Source organism: Girardinichthys multiradiatus, chromosome 11 (assembly GCF_021462225.1).
Source record: "Girardinichthys multiradiatus isolate DD_20200921_A chromosome 11, DD_fGirMul_XY1, whole genome shotgun sequence".
NCBI lineage: Eukaryota > Metazoa > Chordata > Actinopteri > Cyprinodontiformes > Goodeidae > Girardinichthys > Girardinichthys multiradiatus.
In genome coordinates, this window is record NC_061804.1 from 14,834,976 (window position 1) to 14,859,718 (window position 24,743).

General features: G+C 37.3%; 2 protein-coding genes across 5 annotated transcripts in view; one reads left to right on the forward strand and one right to left on the reverse strand.

The window, feature by feature from the left end:
• stk10 (serine/threonine kinase 10) overlaps positions 1-8,903 on the forward strand; it is a 49,618-nt gene extending 40,715 nt beyond the window's left edge. The window contains exons 10-20 of the mRNA XM_047379938.1: positions 22-420; positions 3,769-3,893; positions 4,436-4,559; positions 5,672-5,851; positions 5,987-6,079; positions 6,174-6,303; positions 6,410-6,534; positions 6,665-6,853; positions 6,950-7,075; positions 7,201-7,314; positions 7,565-8,903. Coding sequence (XP_047235894.1) covers positions 22-420; positions 3,769-3,893; positions 4,436-4,559; positions 5,672-5,851; positions 5,987-6,079; positions 6,174-6,303; positions 6,410-6,534; positions 6,665-6,853; positions 6,950-7,075; positions 7,201-7,314; positions 7,565-7,705 — 1,746 coding nt within the window. The 3' untranslated portion in view covers positions 7,706-8,903. The remainder of the gene's footprint in view (positions 1-21; positions 421-3,768; positions 3,894-4,435; positions 4,560-5,671; positions 5,852-5,986; positions 6,080-6,173; positions 6,304-6,409; positions 6,535-6,664; positions 6,854-6,949; positions 7,076-7,200; positions 7,315-7,564) is intronic.
• A 3,018-nt stretch (positions 8,904-11,921) lies between these two features.
• Positions 11,922-24,743, reverse strand: part of sh3pxd2b (SH3 and PX domains 2B) — a 43,234-nt gene continuing 30,412 nt past the window's right edge. Inside the window, exons 6-15 of one of the 4 annotated variants that reach the window (XM_047379153.1) lie at positions 19,988-20,013; positions 19,401-19,529; positions 17,568-17,699; positions 17,307-17,408; positions 16,813-16,896; positions 15,928-16,045; positions 15,167-15,378; positions 14,423-14,469; positions 14,213-14,338; positions 11,922-14,125 (exon numbers count right to left, since the gene is read on the reverse strand). In XM_047379153.1, coding sequence (XP_047235109.1) covers positions 12,602-14,125; positions 14,213-14,338; positions 14,423-14,469; positions 15,167-15,378; positions 15,928-16,045; positions 16,813-16,896; positions 17,307-17,408; positions 17,568-17,699; positions 19,401-19,529; positions 19,988-20,013 — 2,500 coding nt within the window. In that variant the 3' untranslated portion in view covers positions 11,922-12,601. The remainder of the gene's footprint in view (positions 14,126-14,212; positions 14,339-14,422; positions 14,470-15,166; positions 15,379-15,927; positions 16,046-16,812; positions 16,897-17,306; positions 17,409-17,567; positions 17,700-19,400; positions 19,530-19,987; positions 20,014-24,743) is intronic. The other 3 variants (XM_047379155.1, XM_047379156.1, XM_047379154.1) reach the window with 3 other exon arrangements.

Here is a 24,743-nt window from a genome sequence, read left to right on the forward strand (position 1 = left end):
TAATAACTGTTTATTTTCTAGGCGGCTTTAGAGCCACCAGAGAACGAACAGTCACCCCAAGCTGAGACAACTTCAGGAAAAGTTAATATGATAAACCAGCACATACCGAAAGTCCACATATCTGATGCAGATGTCATTGTTGTGGGTAACAGAGACTCACCAACTCCAAGCTCCAGTCCCAACATCACTTCTGGATCCACTCCCACCCCATCCTTTGCTGCTACCCCAGTACTGCCATCCCATGTTGGCATGAATGATACTATAAGCAAAGGTATGGCAGATCGAGTGTTGATAGGCGGTAACGCTGAGTCTGCCTCACCTCAGGCCAATGGAAAACATAACAAATGGGATTCATACACGAGCAGCATGACCTCAGACAGCATGTCGATTAGCAAGGAGAACTTCTCTATATGTTCGAGGGTAAGTCGCAGTAAAAAATTTAAAGTAAAATAAAATAATCCTTTTTTTCTGGAAAGTAACCCATAGTTACAAGGCTGATTCTCTGCATCAGTGGAAATCTACAAATACAGTTCAAGCCTCCAAGTTAGTTTTATTTTTTCTGACCTCTAACAAGAAATGTGGGATGTCATTTTCTTATAGAATACAGCTGTATATTATAATATAATATACTACTGTTTTTCTTTTTTGTACACCTTATGTCAAAATGTGCCATAGCACAAGGTATATATATATATATATATATATATATTTTTAACAAGATCAGTTAAAAATGAATACTGTGTCCAACCTTATATTTAAAAGCTCTTATTTTCTGCAACATTTCTGATTATTAAATCATTCAGCAGCCTTTTTACCATGAATGATAATTACTAACTAAATCAGGACCAGGGAAGATGTCGCTCCATGCGAGTTGGAGAGAGCAGTCTGGGTTAAACGACTCTACTGTTAAAAAAGTATTTCAGTGATTTCAAAACAATGGCAAAATTATTATGGAGTTGACATAAACTGTCTAGGGGTCTTCTATTAGTGTTTAGCGCTATTAGCTCGTAACAACAAAGCAGACTGAATGAATTCATTAAAAAAGATCCCTAAATCTTTAGACTATTTTTAGGACTGTATTCTCACTCTGACCAGTATTTCGGAGTAGAAGGCTTACAGAGGGAGCTCAGTGGCACTGTAGGTAAACCCCACCTTGGAAAAACTGCTTCTCAGCACCCCATCAAGGAGCTGAAACAGTGTTGTGTTGTGTTTTGGGGCGTGGGTGTTAACTGTTTGACACAGAAGACTGTCTGTCTCCCATTGGGTTTACATCACATGTTATACCTTTCATGAATACCAATAAGGTCATTTACATCTCTCAGAAGTGAATGAATTTGATCAAAACAATGTCCCACTGACAGTCCAAAGAGATGGAAGCTACCAAGCTAGAAGCTGGTGAAGCTTACATGTATATAACATACTCATTCACAGTCATCAGGACTATTGGGGCCTTTGTGTGGACACAGTTCCACATTCAATATTGTGAGTGGAAGTTTCTATGCAGCTCGTTGTCGCTAAGTTGCTTCTGGAGGCTAACTGACGGACCCTCATTGAAAGCCTACTGTCTGCACATTAATTTCTTTTCCAGAACAGAAAATAAATAAGTATTGAGGTAATGGGTATGTGCATGTAATTACCTTTCTAGGCTTATGTAGGCGTTCAAAACTGGGAATGGAGAATGACAAAAACTCAACAAAATCATAGAAACCTACACTGTGGCTGCCGAAAACTGTAGCCGACACATCCATTGACCTTTTTGCTCATTATGTGAAATTAGTTGTTCACGTTTTAAAATATGTCCAAATAGAATGAAATCAACACAGGGGAAAGGTGAAAAAGTAGCATTTAGTAGCCATATGTTGCTGGAGGCCCACAGCGGACTGTTTGCTCAGCTGTAGGTGCATCGTAGTTGTAACAAACCTTTTCTTCTGGAATCTGTATGGCGAAAGTATCAAGTATTGTTCCAAATTCTTAATTTGTTGCTCATTTCTTTAGGCCTTTAAAAATGCCTAATGACATGCAATAATAGAAGGGTTCAAGAATAAAATAAAGCAAAACAAAATCAGATGTAACAGAAAAAGTTAGATGTAAGAAAAAAAAAAAAGAATTGGCATTTAAAACTTAGTTTGCTTCTGATGTGTAAAAAAACCCTGAAAAATAGGTTGTTCTTGTTTTGCATTAGCATTGAGTACAATTTATTTCATCTCATGGTTTTCCAAAGGTTCCCATAGCTTTTGAAGGACAAAGAGCCCACAACATCACTGGTTCCCTGTCAAACTAAAGAGTGAACATGAGTAATAAGTAGCCAAAGTTGAAAACCTTTAGAATTCCCATAGAAATGTTGATCCTATTATCTATAAAAGAAAACAAGAGATTCTCTAAGGAAATGAAGGGTGATTCAATGTATTTAAAAAACATAGTGAAAAACAGCTGAACAAGACAGAAGTGACTTTGACAAGAAATATTGTGGTGTTTTTTCACAAGATTGTCACACCCCTAAATATTATTAATCTATTTTAATATGTTCATGTACATTTAAACACATCTGTAGAGGTTCATTGAGACCCATAATATCATAAACAACACAATCATAGTTTTGCCACAACTTTTCTGTCAAGTCATAAGGTGTGGTCAAGCTGTAACTCAGATCTTAAAAGTATAGAACATCATTAGATTGATGCTGTTGATCTCTTATGTTCTTTTCCAAAGCTTAATATGTTTGGTCAAGAGACTCAATTTTTTATTTTAAATAACAGAATAAACAAAACGTGTTTTCAGTAGTTGGGGTCTTAGCTGCAGTTTCTCCCTGCACTGTTGACAGATTGAGTGTACCTTTGCTTGTTAGAGAACAACCTGACCAACAGGAACTATAATTATGCCTTTGTCGTCATACTTACACCGCCTGCTGGCTCTTCTAACAGATAAAGACTTTAGATTAATTCGTGAGAGTACACATATTCGAAATAAGTTTGTTTTTGTTTTTATTTTAATTGGCTGGAAAAACAATTGTGTAAAGTCTGTTGACTGAAGCGTAACTCAAAGGGCTCCTCATAACTCACACTTTTTTATATGTCTTCTTTAATTTAAAGACACAAAGCATTGTGATGTTTTTTAAGAAACGTTTAAGATTATGTACAAATAAGTCATTTAAAATAAAACATGTATGCTTTTAAGTGTCTTTAGTTGAGAAAGATAAAGTTTAAGTTTGGAGCTTTAAGTCTTTCAGAAAAGTTTCAGCTTTTTAAAAAAAGCTAAAATAAAACCAGACCCCAGTTGCTGAGGATATTAGAGAAAATTCTGAGTCATGTTGAAAGACCCAATGATGACCTTTTTTTAAGCTTCTTGGTTGTCCTCCATATTTTTATTTAAAATATATTGGTATTTCAAAGAGTCCATAATGCCATCTACTTTAACAATGGTCCAAGGGCTGTTGGAAGGGACACAGGCCCACAGCATCACAAATCCTCCACCGTACTTAACAGTTGGCATGACTCGTTTTTCCCCATAATCGCTTTTTCTTATTCAAAAACACACCTGGAGTGTTATTAGTAAGTAAAGCTCAACCTTAGTTTCATATGACCAAAAGCATATGTATGGGCATATAATAGGAAGTCATGAGTAAGGTGGGTGCAAGATTTTAAAGAATATTGCAAATTATTCTCAGAATCTGTGAGATTTATATCACTAAAAGAAAAACCTGCATGTAGAAATGTAAAAATCATTTAACTACCTCAGGCCTCTAAATCCTTTGTGTTTGTAAACCTTCAGGACTTTTCCAGTAAGACCCTAAAGCGAACAAGGAAGTTTGTTGTGGATGGCGTGGAGGTGAGTGTGACCACGTCAAAGATCATCCGGGATGATGAGAAGAAAGATGAGGAGATGAGATATCTGAGGTAAACACTAACTTATGTGCCAATGTTCAGCACTCAACGATATGGATGAAAAGATTTAGACTGCTGCTCTATGGACTTTTGCAAACGTAATATGTTGGGTACATTAATTTCTGAGCATGGAGACTGACATTTGAAATTACTTTTTATTTTGTTCTCAGTTTAGAAGACCTGTTTTGGGTTCAAATTTGAGTATACACATTTGTGCATATTGTCCACTTCTGGTATTCATTCAGTTTTGTTGATGTTCTGTTAAGTGAATCCTTGACACAGCGGTGCCATCTAGTGTTCAGAACACGAAACTGCACCTATTAGTGTAGCCAATATCTGTGTTGCACTTAGAAAAACTTACATTATCCTCCTGTGGCACAATTAGGCTGTTTACACCTAAAACAAACAAAATCCCAAAGGTGATTTAATGTCATGTTTTGTCTAAATCTTAATGTTTCAGCTTGAACTTAAACGTTTATTTAGTTTTAAGTTTTCTTTTTTACGATTAGTGAAACATATCCTCTCTTGCGAATATGTGTTGGGTGCGTGTTTAGGCGACAGGAGCTCCGTGAGCTCCGTTTGCTACAGAAGGAAGAACAACGCGCTCTGGCTCTTCTGAACACCAAACTGGAAGTCCAGAGGGAACAAATACAGAAACGCTTTGACCAGGAAATAAATGTGAGTTGACAAATAAATTACAACCTGACAGAGTTCATCTGCTCTGCAAATCTTTTATGATTTCACATCAGTTTATATTCCTTTATTTGATTTTACCTCTGGTCATTCTGGAGCCTGTGTATTTAATGAATTTATCAACAGAAATCAGCTGTAAGGTTTTGACGTTATAGTAGATTCATTTTACAGACACTGCCTTGCAAAAGCACAAATCGCCTTTGACAAATTGTCACAACAAACTTTAATGTGTTTTATCAACCATTTATGTCAGAAACCAACATAAGGTAGAGCATAAATTAAAATTATTTTACAATTTAACATTTTTGAGAGTGTGATGTGCATTTGTAAAGCGGTAAATTTCTAGATAAGTATTGCATTATAAAAGAATATACCAAGTTCTGAACATCTCACAAATCCATTTTCTGAAAATGGAAAGAGTTAGATAAACTGTGTAAACCTACCAAGACATTGTTGGTCCTCTGGTCAGATTACACCAAAATGAAAGTTTTGGGCTTCATGCAGAGCACCAACCGCCTGAACAGACCGGCCCCCTTAATGAAACGTGGTGGTGGCAGCATCACGCTTTGGGAAACCTTTTGTTCAGCAGGGGCAGGGAGGCTGGTGAGAGTTGATGGGAAGATGAATGGTTTAAAAAAGTTTTCCTACAGGATGGTCCCATATTTGAGTTAGACCTAAAAACAATTGAACATCTGTGACAAGACTTAGAAATTTAGGTTTGCTGATACTCCCCACCTAATCTGACTGACCTTCAGCTATTATTGCAAAGAATAACCTGCAAACATTTCTATCTCTTAATGGACAAAGAAGTAATTTCAGCAAAAGATTCTAAAAAGTACTGACTCACAGGGACTAAGTGCGAATGCCTGCCACAATTTTCAAATGCTTGTAAACAATTTGGAAATCTGTGTATCAATTACCTTCCACTTCACAATTAAGCACAGCCTTATGCTGGTCTGTGACAGAAAAAAATAGTTAAATGCATTGAAATTTGTGGTGGGAATGTAACTAAAAAGCTCGGGAAGAATGAATGTTTTTGCAAGGTGCTGTTCGTCAGTCATTGTTTAAGTCACTGTCTCTTTTTTGGTGTATCTCAGGCCAAGAAGAAGCAGTTTGATACAGACCTGGAGACTCTGGAGAAACATCAGAAACAAACTATTGAGAAGATGGAAACAGAACACAGTGTTAAGCTCAAGGCAGAAACCAAACGCATCAAAATGGAGCAGGAACGAGAATTTATAAAATTCATGGAACACTTAAAACAGAAGAAGAAGGAGGTATGATTCATATGCAGCTTCCAGCTTTTACTAATTCAACCCTATAAAATTGAGAACAAAAAATGGAGCAGTGAAATATGTAAAGCCTGGACTGTTGAGCAACTGATGAGTTTTGACCTGAAGTGTATTGTCTAGGTTAAACATTCAGTCGATAAGATGCCTCGAGCTGAGCGTAAAGACAGCTTAAAACAGCGCATGAGCTCCTTCAATGAAACAAAGGTGAAAATGGTAGGTTGAATGCGCTTCACACATTCGCTCAATATTTTTAAGGGCTATTCCCATGACTTGTTGTCTTTGCCCTTTCTTTTTTTTTTTTTTTTAGGAAGATAGATTCGTGGGGGATCAGAGGAACTACTTAGACACAACGCTGAAGATGATCATCTCCAACAACAAGAGGGAGATTGCAGAAACAGAGCGAGAGTGTCTCAACAAGAAGCACCAACTTATTAGAGGTACAGTATATAAACTGATAAAAAATTATCATTAGATCGATGCTGAAGTCTTGTTGTGCATTAATTGGACAAATTTGTCTAAATATTATGCATCATTTATGATTAGAGAGAGAGGGCACGTTATGGAACATGGAGGAGAAGAACCTTTTAGACAAACACCAGCTTTTGAAACAGCAAATGAAAGACCAGTACTTTCTTCAGAGGCATCTACTTCTAAAGAAACATGAGAAGGTATATCAGCGAACTAACCCTTTTTTTTTTTTTACATCTATCATTTAACACAATGTCGAACAACAAAATTAAAAACCTGTGGTGGGTTTTCAACATGGGTAAATTTTATGGTTATTTTCTGTCTTTACAGGAGCAAGAACAAATGCAGTGCTACAACCAGCGAATGATCGAGCTCCTTAAGAATAGACAACAGCAGGAGAAAGGCCGTCAGCCGAAGAACCAGCGCAATGAGGCGAAGACCCGCATGGCCATGTTCAAGAAGAGCCTCCGCATCAATTCGACAGGCAGTGCCTCAGAGGACAGAGAAAAGATCAAACTGGTGCGTCTGCGGCCCTCTCTTCCCCTTACAGATCAACTATGAGTTAGATTATTTAGTAAATAGTAAATCTCTCCCCCCACTCGTGTCGCTGTTCAGTTTTCTCAGCAGGAGCAGAAGCGGCAGAAGGCAGAGAGGCAGCACCAGCAGCAAAAACATGAGAACCAGATGAGGGAGATGATGGGTCAGTGCGAAAGCAACATCAGGGAGCTACAGCAGCTGCAGGTGAATGAGGGTTAACTCTTCACTCCTTGGCATTTCCCTGCAGATCTTCTGTGATCTGTCTGATGTATTTTACTCAAGTCTTAATTAGGGAACCGTTAAAAATAACAAGCTTTTCTGTGTTTCAGAATGAAAAGTGCCACCTGCTGATTGAGAATGAGACTCAGAGGCTCAAGCATCTAGATGAGCAGCACATACATCAGATGAGGGAGTGGAGGGAGCAGCTGAAGCTCAGGAAGAGGGTGAGTGTTTGCTGTTTATAACATGTAGCTCGGAAAAAACATAAAAACTGAAATTAACACATTTGCCTTATATGTGCACTTAAATAATCTACAGGGGCCTTATTCGTCCAAAAAGTGCATTTAGTTTCCACAATGGTATCAAAAGAGAATATATATAACAGTTTGTTTGTTTAAGCCTTTGTCTAATTAAGACGTTTTCATTTTTGTGAGATTTTCTTACATATATATACTCTGGTCTCCAACTTTCTAGACCATTGAGGATGAGCTGAGTGCAAAGAAGAGGGACCAGGAAGCTTTCTTCATGATGAAAGAGAGCATAGACAATTCAAACCCCAGCTCTCCCCAAAAACTCTCCAGGTTTGTGCCTTACTTAGACTCCTCTACCTTATAAACGGAGATGCTGTGATGTTGCGCCGACCTATCTACAAAACACGGACACGTGCACAGAAGTGTGTTCCAGATGCCTGCTGCCTCGGTTTTCCTTTGCCTTATTGGGAATGACAAAACCCTATTCTTTCATTGGATTTCTGTGTTGCTAAAGTGAATATTTATGTTTTAACTCAAGTTTTATTTTATTGTGTTTGGAGTTGCTAAGATTATAAGACATTTTTTCCCAACACAATGCTCAACACGCCAAATTATCCGTTTTAAAGCGTGAATCTTAAGGAAAACACCCTTCATAGTTGCTTTAATGTTGTTCCAGCCAGGGCAGTTTGCATAAGAAAAAGGAATGCATTCAGTACTTGTAAACTAGTAACTAAGCATTTTCATCTAAATATGATTTTATGCATAGATACTTCCGATATATTTCCCAGCTATTCTCGACTTGTTCTGACCATTAACCTCTCATTTTCGTCGCATAGCTGCCAAAGCCTTATTTATTTTTTACTGATAAAGATCATTTTCAGGACTAACTTTATTATTATTTCTGTTTAACAACCATAATATGAAAGAGGGCTTTAAATTCTTTATTTTTTCAAATGGGATAAGAGGTGAAATCCAAAGTTATTTGAATTTAATCATTTTAATAAATATATAAAGATAATTATATAGAAGCTCAGTTTTATCAAACAAGGGAAGGCTAAATGTTTGTTAGATAGTGTTGCTTGGTTATTTTCTTTTATTTACTGTATAATTAGTTACACTGGTAGTACACTGGATGGAAACTGACAAAGCCAAAGTAAAATACTGTTTTTTATGTTGCATGGCTGATTTAAAGGTGTTAATTGTGCAATTGTTCTATATATTGCAGTTAATGAACTACTTCTAACAAATGTGCAATACCGTATAGATGTCTCTGCTAAGCTTAGTGTTTTTTTTTATATTAATGTGCACTAGCAGTTCCCCTGTTAAATGAGAAGGTTTTTTTCTTTACAAAGCAATTTGGCCTGCAGAGTTACACTGAATCAGGTACAGCTTATTCACTGTCTGTCTTTAATTAAAATTGGTGATTTCTGTTGCTTCATCTATGTATTTCTCAGTTTACATAACATTATTTGTATGGAAGGGGTTGTGAGTATAAATGACATCTGTATGAGAAGGAACCACTGGTGTATATAACTGAATAAAATACTTTTTTTAAACCATAAGTGGGGCTTTTTCTTCTGTTCACAGCATAATGTGAAAGAAAAGCAATTCCTCCACAAATATCCAAACTGTCACTTTAAAGACACTGAAATGTTTCAGTTGTGCTAATAAATGGGTAATAAATTGTTGTGTATTAAAAATTGTTCTTTTTCTTAAAAAATAAATAAATTCCCTTCACCTTGCAAAAGTACTAAAGGGATAATGTGGAATTTGGAAATGAGGTTCTGTTGAAGTTATAATTTAATATGACATTCTGCAGATAACTTTAATGGTGGCTTAGAAAACAAATGTTTTTTTTAGCTTTGCTTTTATATCTTGCTGGAGTGGTTCTGTTCTCGGTACGTATTTTATGCAGGAAGATCATTGGTAAAACATATCAGTTTCCTATATAATTGATTAGCTTATCTGTATATAACAATCAAATGTAAATGTGATGATTGTTTAAAGATTCAACAAATGTTTGCATTAACTGCTATGAAGTTTTGAGATTTTTGTTTCAAGATGGTAGAAGCCTGATTTGGTATTGGCTGCTCTCAGAATAACCGTCAGCTTTAGCATCTGGGTCTAGACTAAATAAAGACCATGAGATTTACTTGTTGCAAGTTAAATATTAAACTATTTCAACCTCACTTAAAAACATCTGAACTATGCCCCAAATATGACTTTTTAACATTGCAATACTTTGCATTCTTACATAAGAAGCTAAGAAGAATCAAGTGGAAGAGTGAATTTAGACAAAAAAGAAGTCTGAGTTGAAAACTTTTATTGACTTAAAAGTAAAAGTAGAGACAATGTAATGCAAAATACAAGAGGAAAAAATGACAATACTGAAATAAAGGGACCATCAATATGCATTATACACTCACCCTTTGTCCACATAAAATACCTGAATAACACCATTGTTGGTTTAATTTTTCAAATGTATTTTTGGGTGACAAGCTGGAATTTTGTGAAACATTTGAGCAACTAGAAGCAGAACAGAATTAGTGTTACAGCTTGTAGCCTCGTCTACATACATTGTATTATTAGTATTTTGAACCACTTCTTCTATAAGTAGCCAGTTGCTTGACAAATAAAACAAATTAGTTTTATACAACGAACCATACTTTCTGTATTTAACATTAAAGCAGTATTTTGATTTTACTCTTAACATCTCAGAAAAAAGCAAAAGAGTACAAGATGGACCATTAAAAAAAAAAAAAAACAGTCAAAGTATGACTCATCACTGTACAATAAAAATAATTTGCTCTGCTGACCACTGCTTGAAACCAGTCAAGCATTAATGTAAAATATTACGTTTATACATTGCTTTATTTGAGCACCGAACATCAAAAAGGAAAGGCCTGTACAGAATAATGTAGATCATTGCACAAACCAATGTAAATCTTCAATTTATATGGACAGAATGTTCTGCATTTCACATATTACTATTATGTTTGGATGATAGATGACAGTTCTTTGACACAAAGTTTCCTGTCAATCTCTTACTTCAGAATACTTTGTTTACATACTGTTGGAGTAACTATTCAGTAAGAGTAAGCTAAGAAAACAGCTGGTGTAATATTAGAACACGCTGTTGCATTGTTCTCTCTGCACTGAGGTTGTGCAACATTTTACCTATCTCGCCTGAACGGAGTGAAATTGCACATCTGTTACAAATCACAACAATGATCACTGATAACAGTCAAAAAGAACAGAAAGCCAATACAGGCGCATCTTAATAAATTGCATTAATTTATCTTAGTCAACTCAAAAATCAGTCAGTCATTTTCTACCGTTTCTTCCATAGTGGGTCGCAGGGAGCTGTTGCCTATCTCCAGCAGTCTATGGGCGAGAGGCGGGGTACACCCTGGACAGGTCGCCAGTCCATCACAGGGCAACACACAAACAACCATGCACACACTCATTCATACACCTAAGGGCAATTTAGAGAGACCAATTAATCTAACAGGCATGTCTTTGGACCCAGAACCTTCTTGCTGCAAGGAAACAGCGCTACCCACTTCTCCACCGTGCAGCCCACTCAAAAATCAAAAATCATAAAATCATATGAAGATTCACTACACACAGTGTGATGTATTCCAATTTTTATTGTCTTTTTATTTTGATGATTATGGCTTAGAGCTAACAACCCAAAATTAAGTCTTTCATAAAATTAGGATATAATACAAGACCAATAAAAAGGGATTTTAATTCAGAAATGTCAGCATTCTAAAATGTATGTGTAATACTGTGCAGTATGTGCATTCAATACCTGCAGATGCCAAGTCCAGCTGGAAAATAAACTTAACATCTACAAAAACCTTGTCTGCAGAGGGAGGCATGAGGCTCTAAGATTTTCTGGTATACAGCTGTGCTGATTTTAGACTTGATGAACTATGGTGAATCAACACCAGCAGATGGCTCCCTAAATCATCACTGACTGTGGAAACTTCACAGTGGAGCTGAAACATCTTGGAATATGTACCTCTGCAGTTTTCCTCCAGACGCTAGGGAATTTATTTCCAAATGAAATGGAAAATGTACCTCACTTCTAGTATAGTCTCTGGTTCTAATATGGCTTAATAAAAAAATGCACACGTTGTAAACTACACATCTGTTTGGTGGCTTATTAAGTACTGACTTCAGCTATAGTCCATTCCTTGTGAACTCTTTAATGGGCTCTGCTTTCAATGGTGCAGTTACTGTATCTCTATGGCGTGTGCATTTTTTTCTACCACACTTTTTCCTTCATCTCAACTTTCTATTAATACACTTGGATACAGCACTCTGTGAACAGCAAACCTTTTTTTTTTGCAAGGGCCTTCCGGGTTTACACTCTTTGTGGAGTTTGCCAATGACTGTCTGCTGGACAACTGTCAAGCAGTCTCCCCCATGATAGTGTAGAGTATAATTTGGTAAATTTATATAATACATAAGTTTCCCTAATTGATTTGAATTATAGAAATAGAACATAATCTAAATGGTTTTTTTTTATATTATTTATTGAGATGCACCTGAATGTACGTTTTGAGCATTACAAACAACATCAATACTTGGCAAAGATATATCCTAAAGAAAATCCCAACTGTACATAAAAGCCCGGATGAAATCAGTGAATGTCTCCATTGAACTCATATGCAGTCTTTGAGTTATTTAGGATTCATTTTCTCCTGCTACTGGATGGAAACTGGCAAGATGGGAACACCTACGATAAGGATTTTTTACCTGTAGATGTTTCCACCTATTAAATCATTTTAACAAGGACTAAGCCTACAGCTGCATATACTTTTGTAAGCACTGAAGCCCATATTTTGCATATATCACGAGGCACTGAATCCTTAAAGGCATGGGTGCGAACACACCCATAAATCAGGCACATCCTGTAACTCGGGCTAACTGTCGTCTTTTTTTCCCGTATAGTTTTTATCCCGAGTTACAGCAACGAGACAGAGGCTGTGATTGACACGTAGACGCAAAAGCAAGTATAATTTCTAACTATATCTAGATAAAAACAAAAATAAGTAAGCATCATGAAACTTTCAGAAAAAAGGTCAAGTTATTGCTGGTTTGATTGGCTGAATTTTGTTACACATTTTTAAAAATAAAGTATCAAATAAAAAATGTACCTATGAATAAAATAAGTTGTGATATGGCAAGAAATTGACCCTTAGCCTATCATTTTGTTCTCTTCTGGTTATATTTAAATTAACTATAAAACTTAAGGTTTCTTGCTCAGGTAGTTTGAGGGGATCCAGCCCTCGACATCTTCTCCAACATTTTTACAGAACCACCAGCCGCTGCTGTTTTTCTCAAGAACCTCAAAGACCGTACCCACCTTGAAGCGGGATGTTTGGTCATCCCCTTCAAAGTCTGCCACAGCTAGATAGAGCTCATCTCTAGTGGACTCCTTAAGTAAAGGTGGAAGCTTGTCTTTGGGTGGTCCGGGCTTTTCGTGCTTCATCTGGGGCTTGGGGGGAATTGGAACTTTATTTCCCATGGGCTCATCTTTCTCTTTGCATGGGGGTGGTTGAACAAATGCTTTGGGTTTTGGGGGAGGGGGTCTGCTGAGCTGCGGCGGTGGTCCAGGCTTGGGAACCTCCTGTGGTTCTTTCAGAGATGGAGGCTTGTTTTCGATTGGGCTTGATGGATCGGTTTTCTTTGGAGGGGGAGGTCTTTTAGGAGCCATGGCAGGAGGTCTCTGAGGGGGCTCCTTGTGTGGGGGCACTGCTGGTTTGGCAGGGGGTGGTGATCTATCCTGGCTAAGACCATTTGTGTGTTTCGGAGGGAGTTTTGGCTCATCAGACGACTTACAGTTATTGAGCACAGGGAAGTGGATCGGTGAAGAGCTTTGGGGTGAACTGCTTCTTGCTGGGGAACCATCATTTTGATGATTCCCCTCAGTGGATGTAGTGCCAAGATCCGCAGGTTTTGATGGCCTCAACTTGCTCCTTAGGTTGGTGATGTCCACTTTGTTTTCTGCTGGTGGATCAGGTTTGGCAGCTGGGACGGGTTTTGGTCTGACCACCGGCTTACCCTTCCCAAATGCTGCAGCCCCAGGCGCCTCTGGTTTCTCTTCCCGGACCTCTGTCTTCAGTTTTGGTGGCTGTTTGGGTACAGGTTTCAGATTGAACTTCTTCACCTCTTTAGCAGAGACCTTGTGGCCACACTCAAGACCCATTTCATTGCGAAGCGGAAGAGCTTTGCTCTTATCTTCCTTCTTGATCTCTGCTGGTTTATCTGGTTTGAAAGGGGCTGATTTGGGGGTAAGAAGAGGTATCATGACACCAGGTGCTGGTGGTTTCGGAGGCAAAGGCTTGGAATGATCAGATTTTGGTTTCTCTGATGTGTCCAACTCAAAGCTTTTATTAATAGACTCCCGTCGAGGTGGCAGAGCTGGTTTTTCTTCTACTGGAGGGGCAGCCGGGGCTGGTGGCAAAGGCCCAGAGAAGGCAGGGGCTGCCTTGCTGGCAGTAGCCTTCCAGTCTTTCAGCTTGGGGCGGGCAAAGGACTCAGAGGCTGTAGTCGGCTCATCTGGTAAAGGCTTAGACCAGGTATCATCCAACACATTGGCACCACCATCCTCAAGCCTGAGCTTCTCCATCTCATTGGGCAATGGAGCAAGAAAATTGGGTCGCACGGCATTACTAGTCTTCTTGTACTTGTCGATAAAAGTGGCAGGGGCCCAGCCCTCTTTGTCATCTATCTGGATGTACCACCAACCACTTCCATTCTTCTCAACCACCTATTAGGGAAGAGGTTTAATAATTCAATAAAGCTTTTAAAATTAGTAATATTGTAATTTTACTCAAAAGGATTTTAATCAACCCACCTCAACCTTGACTCCTGCTTGAAAGCTAATCCCATCTGGTATTGTGGTTTGAAAGTCAGCTATTGTGTAATACTCTTCCTCAACCTGTGGTGGTATGGGTGGCTTAGGTAAGTTTGTACCACGTGGCTGTGGGGTTGAAAGACACATACATCAATGTTAGGAGAATAAACTTTTATGAATTCTATGACTTTTTAAAGTGTTACATCTTACAATGGTTAGATCTCTGCGTGGAGGAAGTCTATGTCTTGATCCCACTTCTATGAAAGGAAAAAACATGTAAGAGGGATATAAGTAAACTGGCAGCCTGCAATAAAATTTATATTTTCATTTAGGTTCTGTTAGGACTTGAGCAACGGAGGAACCCAGAATGCAGACTAGCAGGCAACATGATGGTAAGTGATAAGGATTTAATGACTAAAAAACAAAAACTCATTCTCAGAAGAGGCAGGAACAAAACAATAAATGGGCTGGCAAGACAGGCATGGCATGACCCGAAAAACAAGACATGACCAAGATCTGAAAAAAAATTTCCACAAGGAATAAACAGAACGGAGGTGTATATATGGAGTGTGAACCAGGTGAAGCAAGGAGACAGATTAACTAGGTGCAGGTGAACCAAATAAACTTAATTGACAGGAGAGAACAAACGTGACTGAGCAAAACAAGAATTCAAGAATACAAACTAATAGAAACATAACTAGAAAAACATGAATCGAACAGATCCAAAAACCAAACTTGATAAAACATGAACAAAAACATGACCAGAAAAATAAACAGAAACATGATTCAAAACTTCAACTATGAAATAAGACCAACAAAACCCGAAAACAGCCACAAATCATACCAGGTTCTACGACTGGGCAATAAAACTAACCTAAACCAGATTTTCTTCAACACAACAACTTGTCACCTGTATTGCAAGCTGTTCAACAAGGTAGAAGGTTTACTACTTACTAATTTTGTTGTTATCAGAGAAAATAGAGAGCCTGTTTTCCTTCTGGCTGTCTCGACTGTCTCTTGCTGCATTGTTTTCCAGGTTCTGTTTGGAAACCCCTTCCAGGTCATTCGTACTGACATGAGCAGCAGCGCCCGCTGATTGCCTTTGACTTTGAATATCAGACTTCTTCAGATAGGAGGCCGGTGCCCAGCCCTCGCGGTCCTGGTACCTGGATTGAAGGGAGGTATTCAGTGGCATTAAATGAGACACACTACATACTAAACTTAATATGAGAATAAATCAGCAGTTTGTTGTAAGCTATAGGTGTGTGAATTACATTAATTTTAACATATAAGTTTGTTTAAATTTCATTGTTTTCAGCACTTATGCTTAATAGTTCCAAGTTATAAACACCACAAAAATTGGTTAATCAACTTCTTTAACTTAGTGTAGATTTTTAGAGTTTAACCATTGAATTAATGACCCTGTAGGCTGTATTTTCAATGTGAAATCATTTATTTATTCATTTTTATGAAACCATTCAATCTTTTCATAAATGAATGAAATTAATTATCTCTTTATTGCATGTAATCAAATTTGCAAGAATAAACATAATGTTCTGTATTTATTAACAGGAAACTATTTTATAAGGATATAAGGATCAGAGTGCTCTCTATTTCTATGATTGTTTGAAGGCAAGCTGTACGTTTTCTGCACCACTATATGTACTTTGGTTAGTGTTCGTATTAACTTGGAGAAACCGTGCTCATTTGAATACCTGATCTTCCACCAGCCTTCCAAGTTCTTCTGAATGACCTCAACAATCATGCCTCTCTCCAGGTCAATCTCATCCTGGTCCCTGGCTGAGTATGGGTAAATCACAGAGTACTTTTCTTCTGTTGTTGGAATAAAAGCACATATTACACAATGTCTGCTGTGGACTTCACATACTGTATAAGGTAAAACAAAAAAACATTTTTGTTAAAAAGTTGGGAGGCAAAGCAAACACTTACATACCTGAATAACTTAAAGATTTTCAACGCAACAAGAATGATCTTACTGGTGCTACAGCTGTTCTGTTCTGTTTGGAGATTATTTTTTTAAACTCTTAACAACTGACAACTTAATTGAGAAGACTAAAAAAGCTCCTTACTGACGTAAGTGTCTGTTAAAATTCAGTTGAGGTTCTACAATATCCAATTTATGAGGCAAGGCTTAAGGAGCATCTTGAAAGAGCAAAAGAAGCAAGATACAAACACACAACACAAAAGAGACATAGATCTTCTACAAATTTTAACTATACTACCACAAGACAAACTGAGGAACAACAATAAATGAAATATAAGCATTATCTTAGAAATCATTTCAAATTACTATAAATCAGTTTATAAATAATGATCCTTACTACTGATTATTTTAAGTAGTTTTCTATGTATACATTACGATTATGAACTATGTGTTAGTTTTTAAAACATAGAGAATGAACAATCAACATTCATAGATATGCATAGATTCCATGCCAAGATCACTCATCACACATGGACATGTATCCACATGACAATCATGCTTATGCATGCACAACCTTAAACACATAGAAACACACACATTCAGTAATAGGGATGGGGGGTGGGTTCAAAGGTTGAAAGAAAGACGTGCGCTCCACCTTGCCCAAAGCCTGTGCTGAATAGATCCCCTAAAGTTCTGCGCCGACCCACGTGCCTTGGCAGTGACCAGAATCTCCGAGGCACTGACATCCCATCACGGTAAGTGGGGCAAAATAGGAAGTGAGCATTACAAATGGTCTGTGATTTGGATGATGTTTACATTTAAATTAAGAGTATTATCAGAACTGATCAATCTAGAGACCAATCGGTGTGTTTTTATCCATTTACTGACAAACACTTCATTGTATGTTTTACGGATGTTTATTTTTATCTATCCTTAAAAGTATGTTGCCAATACTAGATCATATGCCCCTGCATAATTTGTTTCTTTTTAAACTTCCTAAAAATGACAGATTTCCACTAAACCTAAACTCATTTTCTCAACATCAATAATAGGTAAAGTAATTTCCACATGTGGCTCCATTTGGGAATGATTTCTCTGCTGATTATTTTGGCTGAAGGTAGAACATAAAATCAGCTTTCAAATGTGTACCTTCTTCTCCTGGAATTGTGAAGTCATCAGGGTCGTCCTGTGCTTCCAGGCACGTGGCAGGGACCCAGCCCTGAGCATCTTCTGTGCTCACAAACCACCAACCTAAATGAGCAGAAAAACTCATTAACATGCAAATGCATTTCCAGAAAATATGACTCACAAGGCAAAATGCTTGAATTTAACATTTTCTTTTCAAATGAATTGTCACACATAAGCAGGAAGAAAACAATGATGCTATATGAAATGATATATAGCACTTGCCGGATTCATTTTTCTCGATGACTTCCACTAACTGACCAACGTGCAGGCTGATTTCAGTGCTCTCCTGTTTCTCATAGTCTGTCACTGCCACATATTGTTCGAGGAAGAGTGGGTCCGCAGAGGTGGGGTCTCCTGTTGAAAGAGTGGAGAATAATAACTTTGTTTGGCTCCTTCTCCTCTTTGCTTCTTTTAAAGCAAGATCTAAATGAAATCTCGACAATCCGAAAAAAGCCTTCGCTCAAAATCTCCTGTTGTTCCCAAATCTTTAGCAAAGTCAGCTAATATTGTATTAAAGAAAAGTCCCTGAACCTCTCAAGATAAGATTCCATCTCTTTGCTATGGAGGTATTGACATTTAAAGGTTTTGTATCTCACTGACCAATTGCTATGTGACCTTTTTAAAATGGCAGATTTTTTATGCTTCATTAAAAAAACTAACACAATCATGAAAAAAAATGATAAAACGGCAAATATATCTGAAAGGTCATACTAGTGCAAAAACTCTCAGGTAAAATGAGCGAAGGCTTATCTATGGTATGGAGACCCCCTAAGCATTAGACGGATGAAGTACGTGATTGGAAAGACGAAGTGAGGATAAGACTGAGCAGGAGCAGGAGGGATATATACAAGGAGGACGGTGTGATTCGAAACAGTGGACAGGGTTAATTAAATCATTTCAATGAATACAACCAAACACACAAAGGACCCACCACCAATGTTAGCAACAAATTAGCATAGGAAAAATCAACTTCCACAAACGAGCACTTGGTATTGGGAACAAGTGACAACTAGTAATAAGTGTCATTTTCTCAGTAAGAAATTTAAATATCCATCAACCATATATTTATTTACAGCAGAACTGGGAGTTGCTAACCTAGCTTAATTTGTTAAGCTAGTTAAATGTTGAACAAATTGAAAATAAAAGTGTTTAAATGAAAACTACAAAAACAATTTACACTATATTGCCAGAACTTTAACTATTCTGAAAACATCTTCCACAAGGTTTAGAAGTGTGTTCAAAGTTAGAATAGAAAATCATAATTGCAGCCTCAGCTCTAATTAATCCAAAGGTGTTCAAGAATGTTATGGTCAGGACTCTGTGGAGGCCAGTCAAGTTTCTCCACACCAAACTTTATACACCTGCACCCATGGAAATTATTGTAACACCGAATGTTATTGATTTGGTGGAGTGAACCAATACGTTTGGCAATATAGTATATCTTATAATATGTGGATAATTCATAACAAGAGAATTCAGATGCAAATAGTCATCAAAATAAATTACAACATCCATTGTTTTTCTAAGATTAACTAGCATATATCGAAGAATACCAGTTTTAAAAAGTACTGGTTCAAAACTGCAAAATTGTCCTTTATAACATTACTAAAGAGATGCCATAAACAGTACTGGAGTAACAAGAGTTTGTTTTTTTCTCATTGTATGGAGTATAGAGTAACACAACAGGTTTAAATAAAGACAATTAGCTAATGCTTTACATTTTTGGTTTAAATTGAGAATAGCATACGGATCCATGCCTGCACCTGGCTCTAAAGTTTCTCTAAAGATGCTTATAGGGATTTTCTTTGGCAACTCAAATTACCAGAACTTTCATCTGAACACTCGTCTGTCGAAGCATAGCAAAGCTACAATATTCACCAGACACATTCATAATACAACATAACCCCATAATAAAAATTCTCAAACTAAAGTAATTTTTATGCAGTTTGTTTCACAAAACAGAAGGCAAAAATCTTCCAAAAAATGACCAAATGCATAATTTGCTTTGTTTAGACTAATAATGAGCCCCAAGCCCTCAGCAGAGCCACATCCCACCTGCCCAGGCCTGGGAAGGAGAGGGGAACACACCACTAGCAACCCACCGGGTTACACACACAGCACGGCAAAGCATGACAGTGTGTTTACTACCTCGCTTTAGGAAAGAAGTCGCTCTCTCCACAAACCCTGATGAAAAGGAAAATGAATGGAAAAGAAAACTGAAAAAAAATAACATGGATGCAACTTAAGAACAGTAAGTCAATTGAGAGGATATAGAGAACGTAAGAAGGAAAGACAAAAATGCATTTAAGGATGTTGCTTTTTTATCAGTACTCTCATAAGGTCAATTTCAGATAACCATTCAAGTTTAGATAGAATATATATTTCTTCAAGGAAAAGTTGTTCCAGGGAAGAAAAATATCTCCAAGCCCACAGAGATGTATGAAACGGTGCCACCAGATGGTGCTAATGTCAAATTTCATTTACCGGTCATATCTGTATACCGTTTAGAATCAAATACAATTTTACTATTCCATTTACATGTGTTTATAATAAAAAGATAATATTATTTAAAAGTACAGGTCAATGCAGCTAAACAAATGTAAAACACCTAACCAAATTACCATTTTATAAAGGTGTCTTACCTGACTTCTTCTTTCCAATGGGCTCGCTAGTAAAGAGAGACAAGAGAGAGACACAAGCGAGACAATGCATTACTTAAGAAAAAATCTAAAATTTTGCTGAAAATGTTTATGACATATTTCAAATATGTGTAATGTGATTATTGTAAATTGTTCAACAATTAAACTATAATAGAATAAACTCAATCCTAATATTTCTATTTTTGACAATTAGGGTTAACACACCAATCTCTAAAATCATATAAAAAAAAATATTTTTCAATAACATATTATTTAAGTAAATGCACCTCAGTTACAAAGACAACTACAACAAATAAAATGATATTATTTGTCTTAACTTGATGCAGCAAATACATCAGAAGAGTAGGGATGTTTCCATCTACAACCCAGACCAACATGTTTAAAGACGCACTTGAAAGACGAGCTTTAATATTTGCGTCGATGTTAAATTCAATACAGCATCTGGTGTGTCTGGTTTAGACATTAGCCAGATAAATGGGGCATCACTCCACAGCAGCACTCAGGAGTGGATTCGGGGACCAGATGCCTAGAAAAATCACCCTTGGCTAATGCTCTGCATTTCTCTCTTTGTCTAACTCTCAGTCTTTCCCTCTTTCTTATCTAAATATTTCTCCCATGCTATATTGCCTTCCATCGCCTCCCTTTTTCCATCTCATCTCATTTTTCATGTCTACCTATCTCGCCCTGTCATCTCTCATGATTATCGTTCTTGGGGGTCACTTTTTACACGCTATCCTGCATCAGCATGAATGCTCTCTATCATAAAGCACTGTTTGATCAGAAGAACTGCTAATTGTAGAATCTTGAGACATTAAAACATTACAAATAAGCCTTCCTATTAAAGCTCTATAAAAAGAAACACAAAGGCAACCAGACCAAAGAAACACAAAGAAAACTTATTTTAATTATTATAGGAGAATGTATCCAAGATATAGACTAGGATCATAAAATGCACTGGGCTCAGTTACAACATATTTCCACAGAGCTGGTTCCAGCACTAAATTGGGGTTAAGAACCAGTTATTTTACTCCCACCACCGAGACTCACAGAACAGGCACCGTCTTAACACCAGGTTCTTGCTGAGTAAGAATAAAGTATAATTTTTATCAGAAACTGTGGGGTGATTGGAAATAAACTACAAATTAACTTATTTGAGCACTACAAACCCTCCATCCACCACCTTTAAATAGCCAGCTAGGTGGGAAACAGATATCCACCTCCACAACAACATTCTCTAGCGCCTTCTGTGGCATTCCAAGGCTGACTACTGGAATACGCTCCTCTGTCTCCTACTAGTGAGAAATCCTCAAAAAACCTCCACAGGGAAGCATTGAAGAGATATCCGGTTTATATGCCCAAACCACCACCTCTGAGTCCTTTTGAGGAGAAGGAGCAGGGGCTCTACACCAACCCCCACCTTCAGGATGAGAGAGCTTCTCACCTTTTGCCCAAGGCTGAGATCATTTTAACATGCCGGGAGGTATATTTCTGTACGCAGTACCCTAAATGGGCTGGATTTGCAATTTGATGAGTGTGGGTTGCAGCAAACAAAAGTCCAAAATTGAGATTCTCAAAACATTTTTATACTTTATAAGACTAATATAATTACAGAAATATTTGTCAACTGAAACATATGTCCATGTACAGCACAGTATAATTGACCCATTGCTTATGTACCTTTTTGTCCCACACATTTTTCTTCCACTCAGTTTCCAATGAATTTGCTTGGGTACAACAACCAGAGATTAGCCAGGTTCCTTAGCTATGAGCCTATGAGGTCAGCAGTCTTTCCTATCAGTGTGTAAGTCATGACATGGTCATAAGACAAATGTTTTAAACTTCCTTTTCCAAAAATTTGTCTTCTGTGATGTATTCATTAAAACTGATCTCTGCCAAAATTGTTAAAAATAACAAAAATGCATTGTTTAAATATATCATTCTGTGTTAGTTATTTAGATAACAATTGCATTTTGTGTAATTACTGAAATACTTTGTTAATCAAATTATAATTATTATTGCTGAACATCTGTAAATGAACACCTACATGTTAAGATCAGTCTTAATTCTATCAAATCAATCAGTAAATTTATTTTTCCCACCTCCAGCCCCCCGCAGCTTTAACTTTTCCTTCTGCTGTCTTACTTTTGTTACAACACTTCCTTTTCAGTTCAGATTTCTCCTTTTTTCAGTGATCTGTTCTGGCATTATAACCATCTACTTCCCCTTTCCAGCCAAGTTCTCCTGTTCCTCTCCTCCTTCCTGCTCTTAAAGAAAAAGTCTTGCCTGTCATGTCTTACTACAGTGGATTTATAGACCATGATTAATCTTCTCCAGGCTACTGTGTCTGCGCACCAGCCTTGTTGTCAGAAAGCCAGACAATAGGCTGCACTAATAGAGGGCTGTAATCCAATTTCAATTCAGACAAACCAACGACTTTTCTGTATTCGTCTCCCTCGAGTAAACGCTGCCTGTGTTTCCTGCCTATCCCTAGAAATGCTTGGGGGTTTTGTACGAAGAGTAAGGAGGTGCGTGTTTTTGGCAAGCTCCTTAGAGATAGAATGGGAGAAGAGAAAAAAAGAAGAAAGAGAAGTCTAAGGTGTCTGAAACATGCAAATCAACCTGCTGGCATATTTTTCTTTCCTTTATATTCTGAGTATATGTGTGATATGGGTTGTAAAACTGTTAAGAAAGTATCCTCTCTTCTAGTGGTTCTAGAAATAACACTTTCATAACATTTATTTGCACTGTTTTATAAAGCCAGCAATGGGCTGATGTCTCCCTTTCAGTACTTCACAAGTGAAGTCATTCCTGTGCCTCCTTCAATAAATCAGAAAGTAGAAAGCAAACCTCAAAGTGACTTAAACATTATAGAAGACAACACAAAGGGCTGTTATGGGTTCTCATTTAACATTCATTCCCCATTGCAGCTCCTATTGATTGTCCTTGGTCAACAACCCCCAGCTGATGAGTGCTTCTTAGTGTTAGTCACCTCAGAGTAGATAGACAGATCCAAAACAGGAATTAAAAACTGAGCAGCTTTCGACAAGATAACTTACTTACATTATAGAATATTTTCCCGTTAATTTTGAAATGAAAACATCAGATGTCCATGGACCAGGATATAATTTGAATCGTAGTGAGTTTGTCATTTATGCCACTGTTGAAATCAAAAACGTTTGGGAATTAAAATAAGACTTTATCAGTCTGTGCAACATTCCAAGACGCTGATTTATTTTTTTCATTTAAATATTATTTTGGGAGTAAAACACTGAAGCAAGATGTATGTCTGTATTGTAACACATTAGTCAAGTACAGTCTTATTTATTTATTTACTGAACGACATAAACCATACAGGATATTTCTGCACACTGTAGTTATAAAATACATTTTATTTTTATATGCACTGCATATTCCATGTCTGACAATTAACAAATTGTTAAATAATGATATTAATAAAATAAAATTAATAAATACATCTTACTGAGTAAATGAGTATAATTTTAAAGTAAATATTAGAATATGCACATTTATGATTTTCTATGCTCACTATAGTTGGATTCCATAGTACAGAGTTAATGCCTGCACCAAGAAAAGTTCAAACCTTTTTGTTTAACAAAAAATCCTGTGGCAAACTAGCTGAGAGCAATAACTTCTGTATGCTTTATGTTTACATTGATTTCAGTTAAAGTTTTAGTTTAATGTAATGTAAAAGTAAATAGTTTAATGTAATAAATACACAGGAGTCCCGTTTCTCTTAAAAATGCACCTTTAAAAACATGTCGTGCACATAATATTTGTAGTGGAAAATTATGTGCCAATTACCCATTCTGAACCCTATGTTGCAATAGAAAGGTGTTGCATTCCTGCAGTTAAAACACAAAATGTAGCCCTGAGGGCAAGTGGTTAATGAGGTCATCCTGGGCTAGTTAAAAACACAGATTAAGCCAAACTTAAGGCAGTTAGAATCTATATATGCTCTACAATCTAAACTACAAAGCAATATAATTCCCGGATCTGTGTGGTTCTATTCCTGATCCAACATCCATGTACAGTGCCTTGCGAAAGTATTTGGCCCCCTTGAACTTTTCAACTTCTTGCCACATTTCAGGCTTCAAACATAAAGATTTAAAATTCAAGTTTTTTGTGAAGAATCAACAACAAGTGGGACACAATCGTGAAGTGGAAGGAAATTTATTGGATGTGTCAAACTTGTTTAACAAATAAAAAACTGAAAAGTTGGGCGTGCAATATTATTCGGCCCCCTTGCGTTAATACTTTGTAGCGCCACCCTTTGCTGCAATTACAACTGCAAGTCGCTTGGGGTTTGTCTCTATCAGTTTTGCACATCAAGAGACTGAAATTCTTGCCCATTCTTCCTTGCAAAACAGCTCGAGCTCAGTGAGGTTGGATGGAGAGCGTTCGTGAACAGCAGTCTTCAGCTCTTTCCACAGATTCTCAATTGGATTCAGGTCTGGACTTTGACTTGGCCATTCCAACACCTGGATACCTTTATTTGTGAACCATTCCATTGTAGATTTGGCTTTATGTTTTGGATCATTGTCTTGTTGAAAGATAAATCTCCGTCCCAGTCTCAGGTCTCTTGCAGACTCCAACAGGTTTTCTTCCAGAATGGTCCTGTATTTGGCCCCATCCATCTTCCCATCAATAGTGATCATCTTCCCTGTCCCTGCTGACGAAAAGCAGGCCCAAACCATGATGCTGCCACCACCATGTTTGA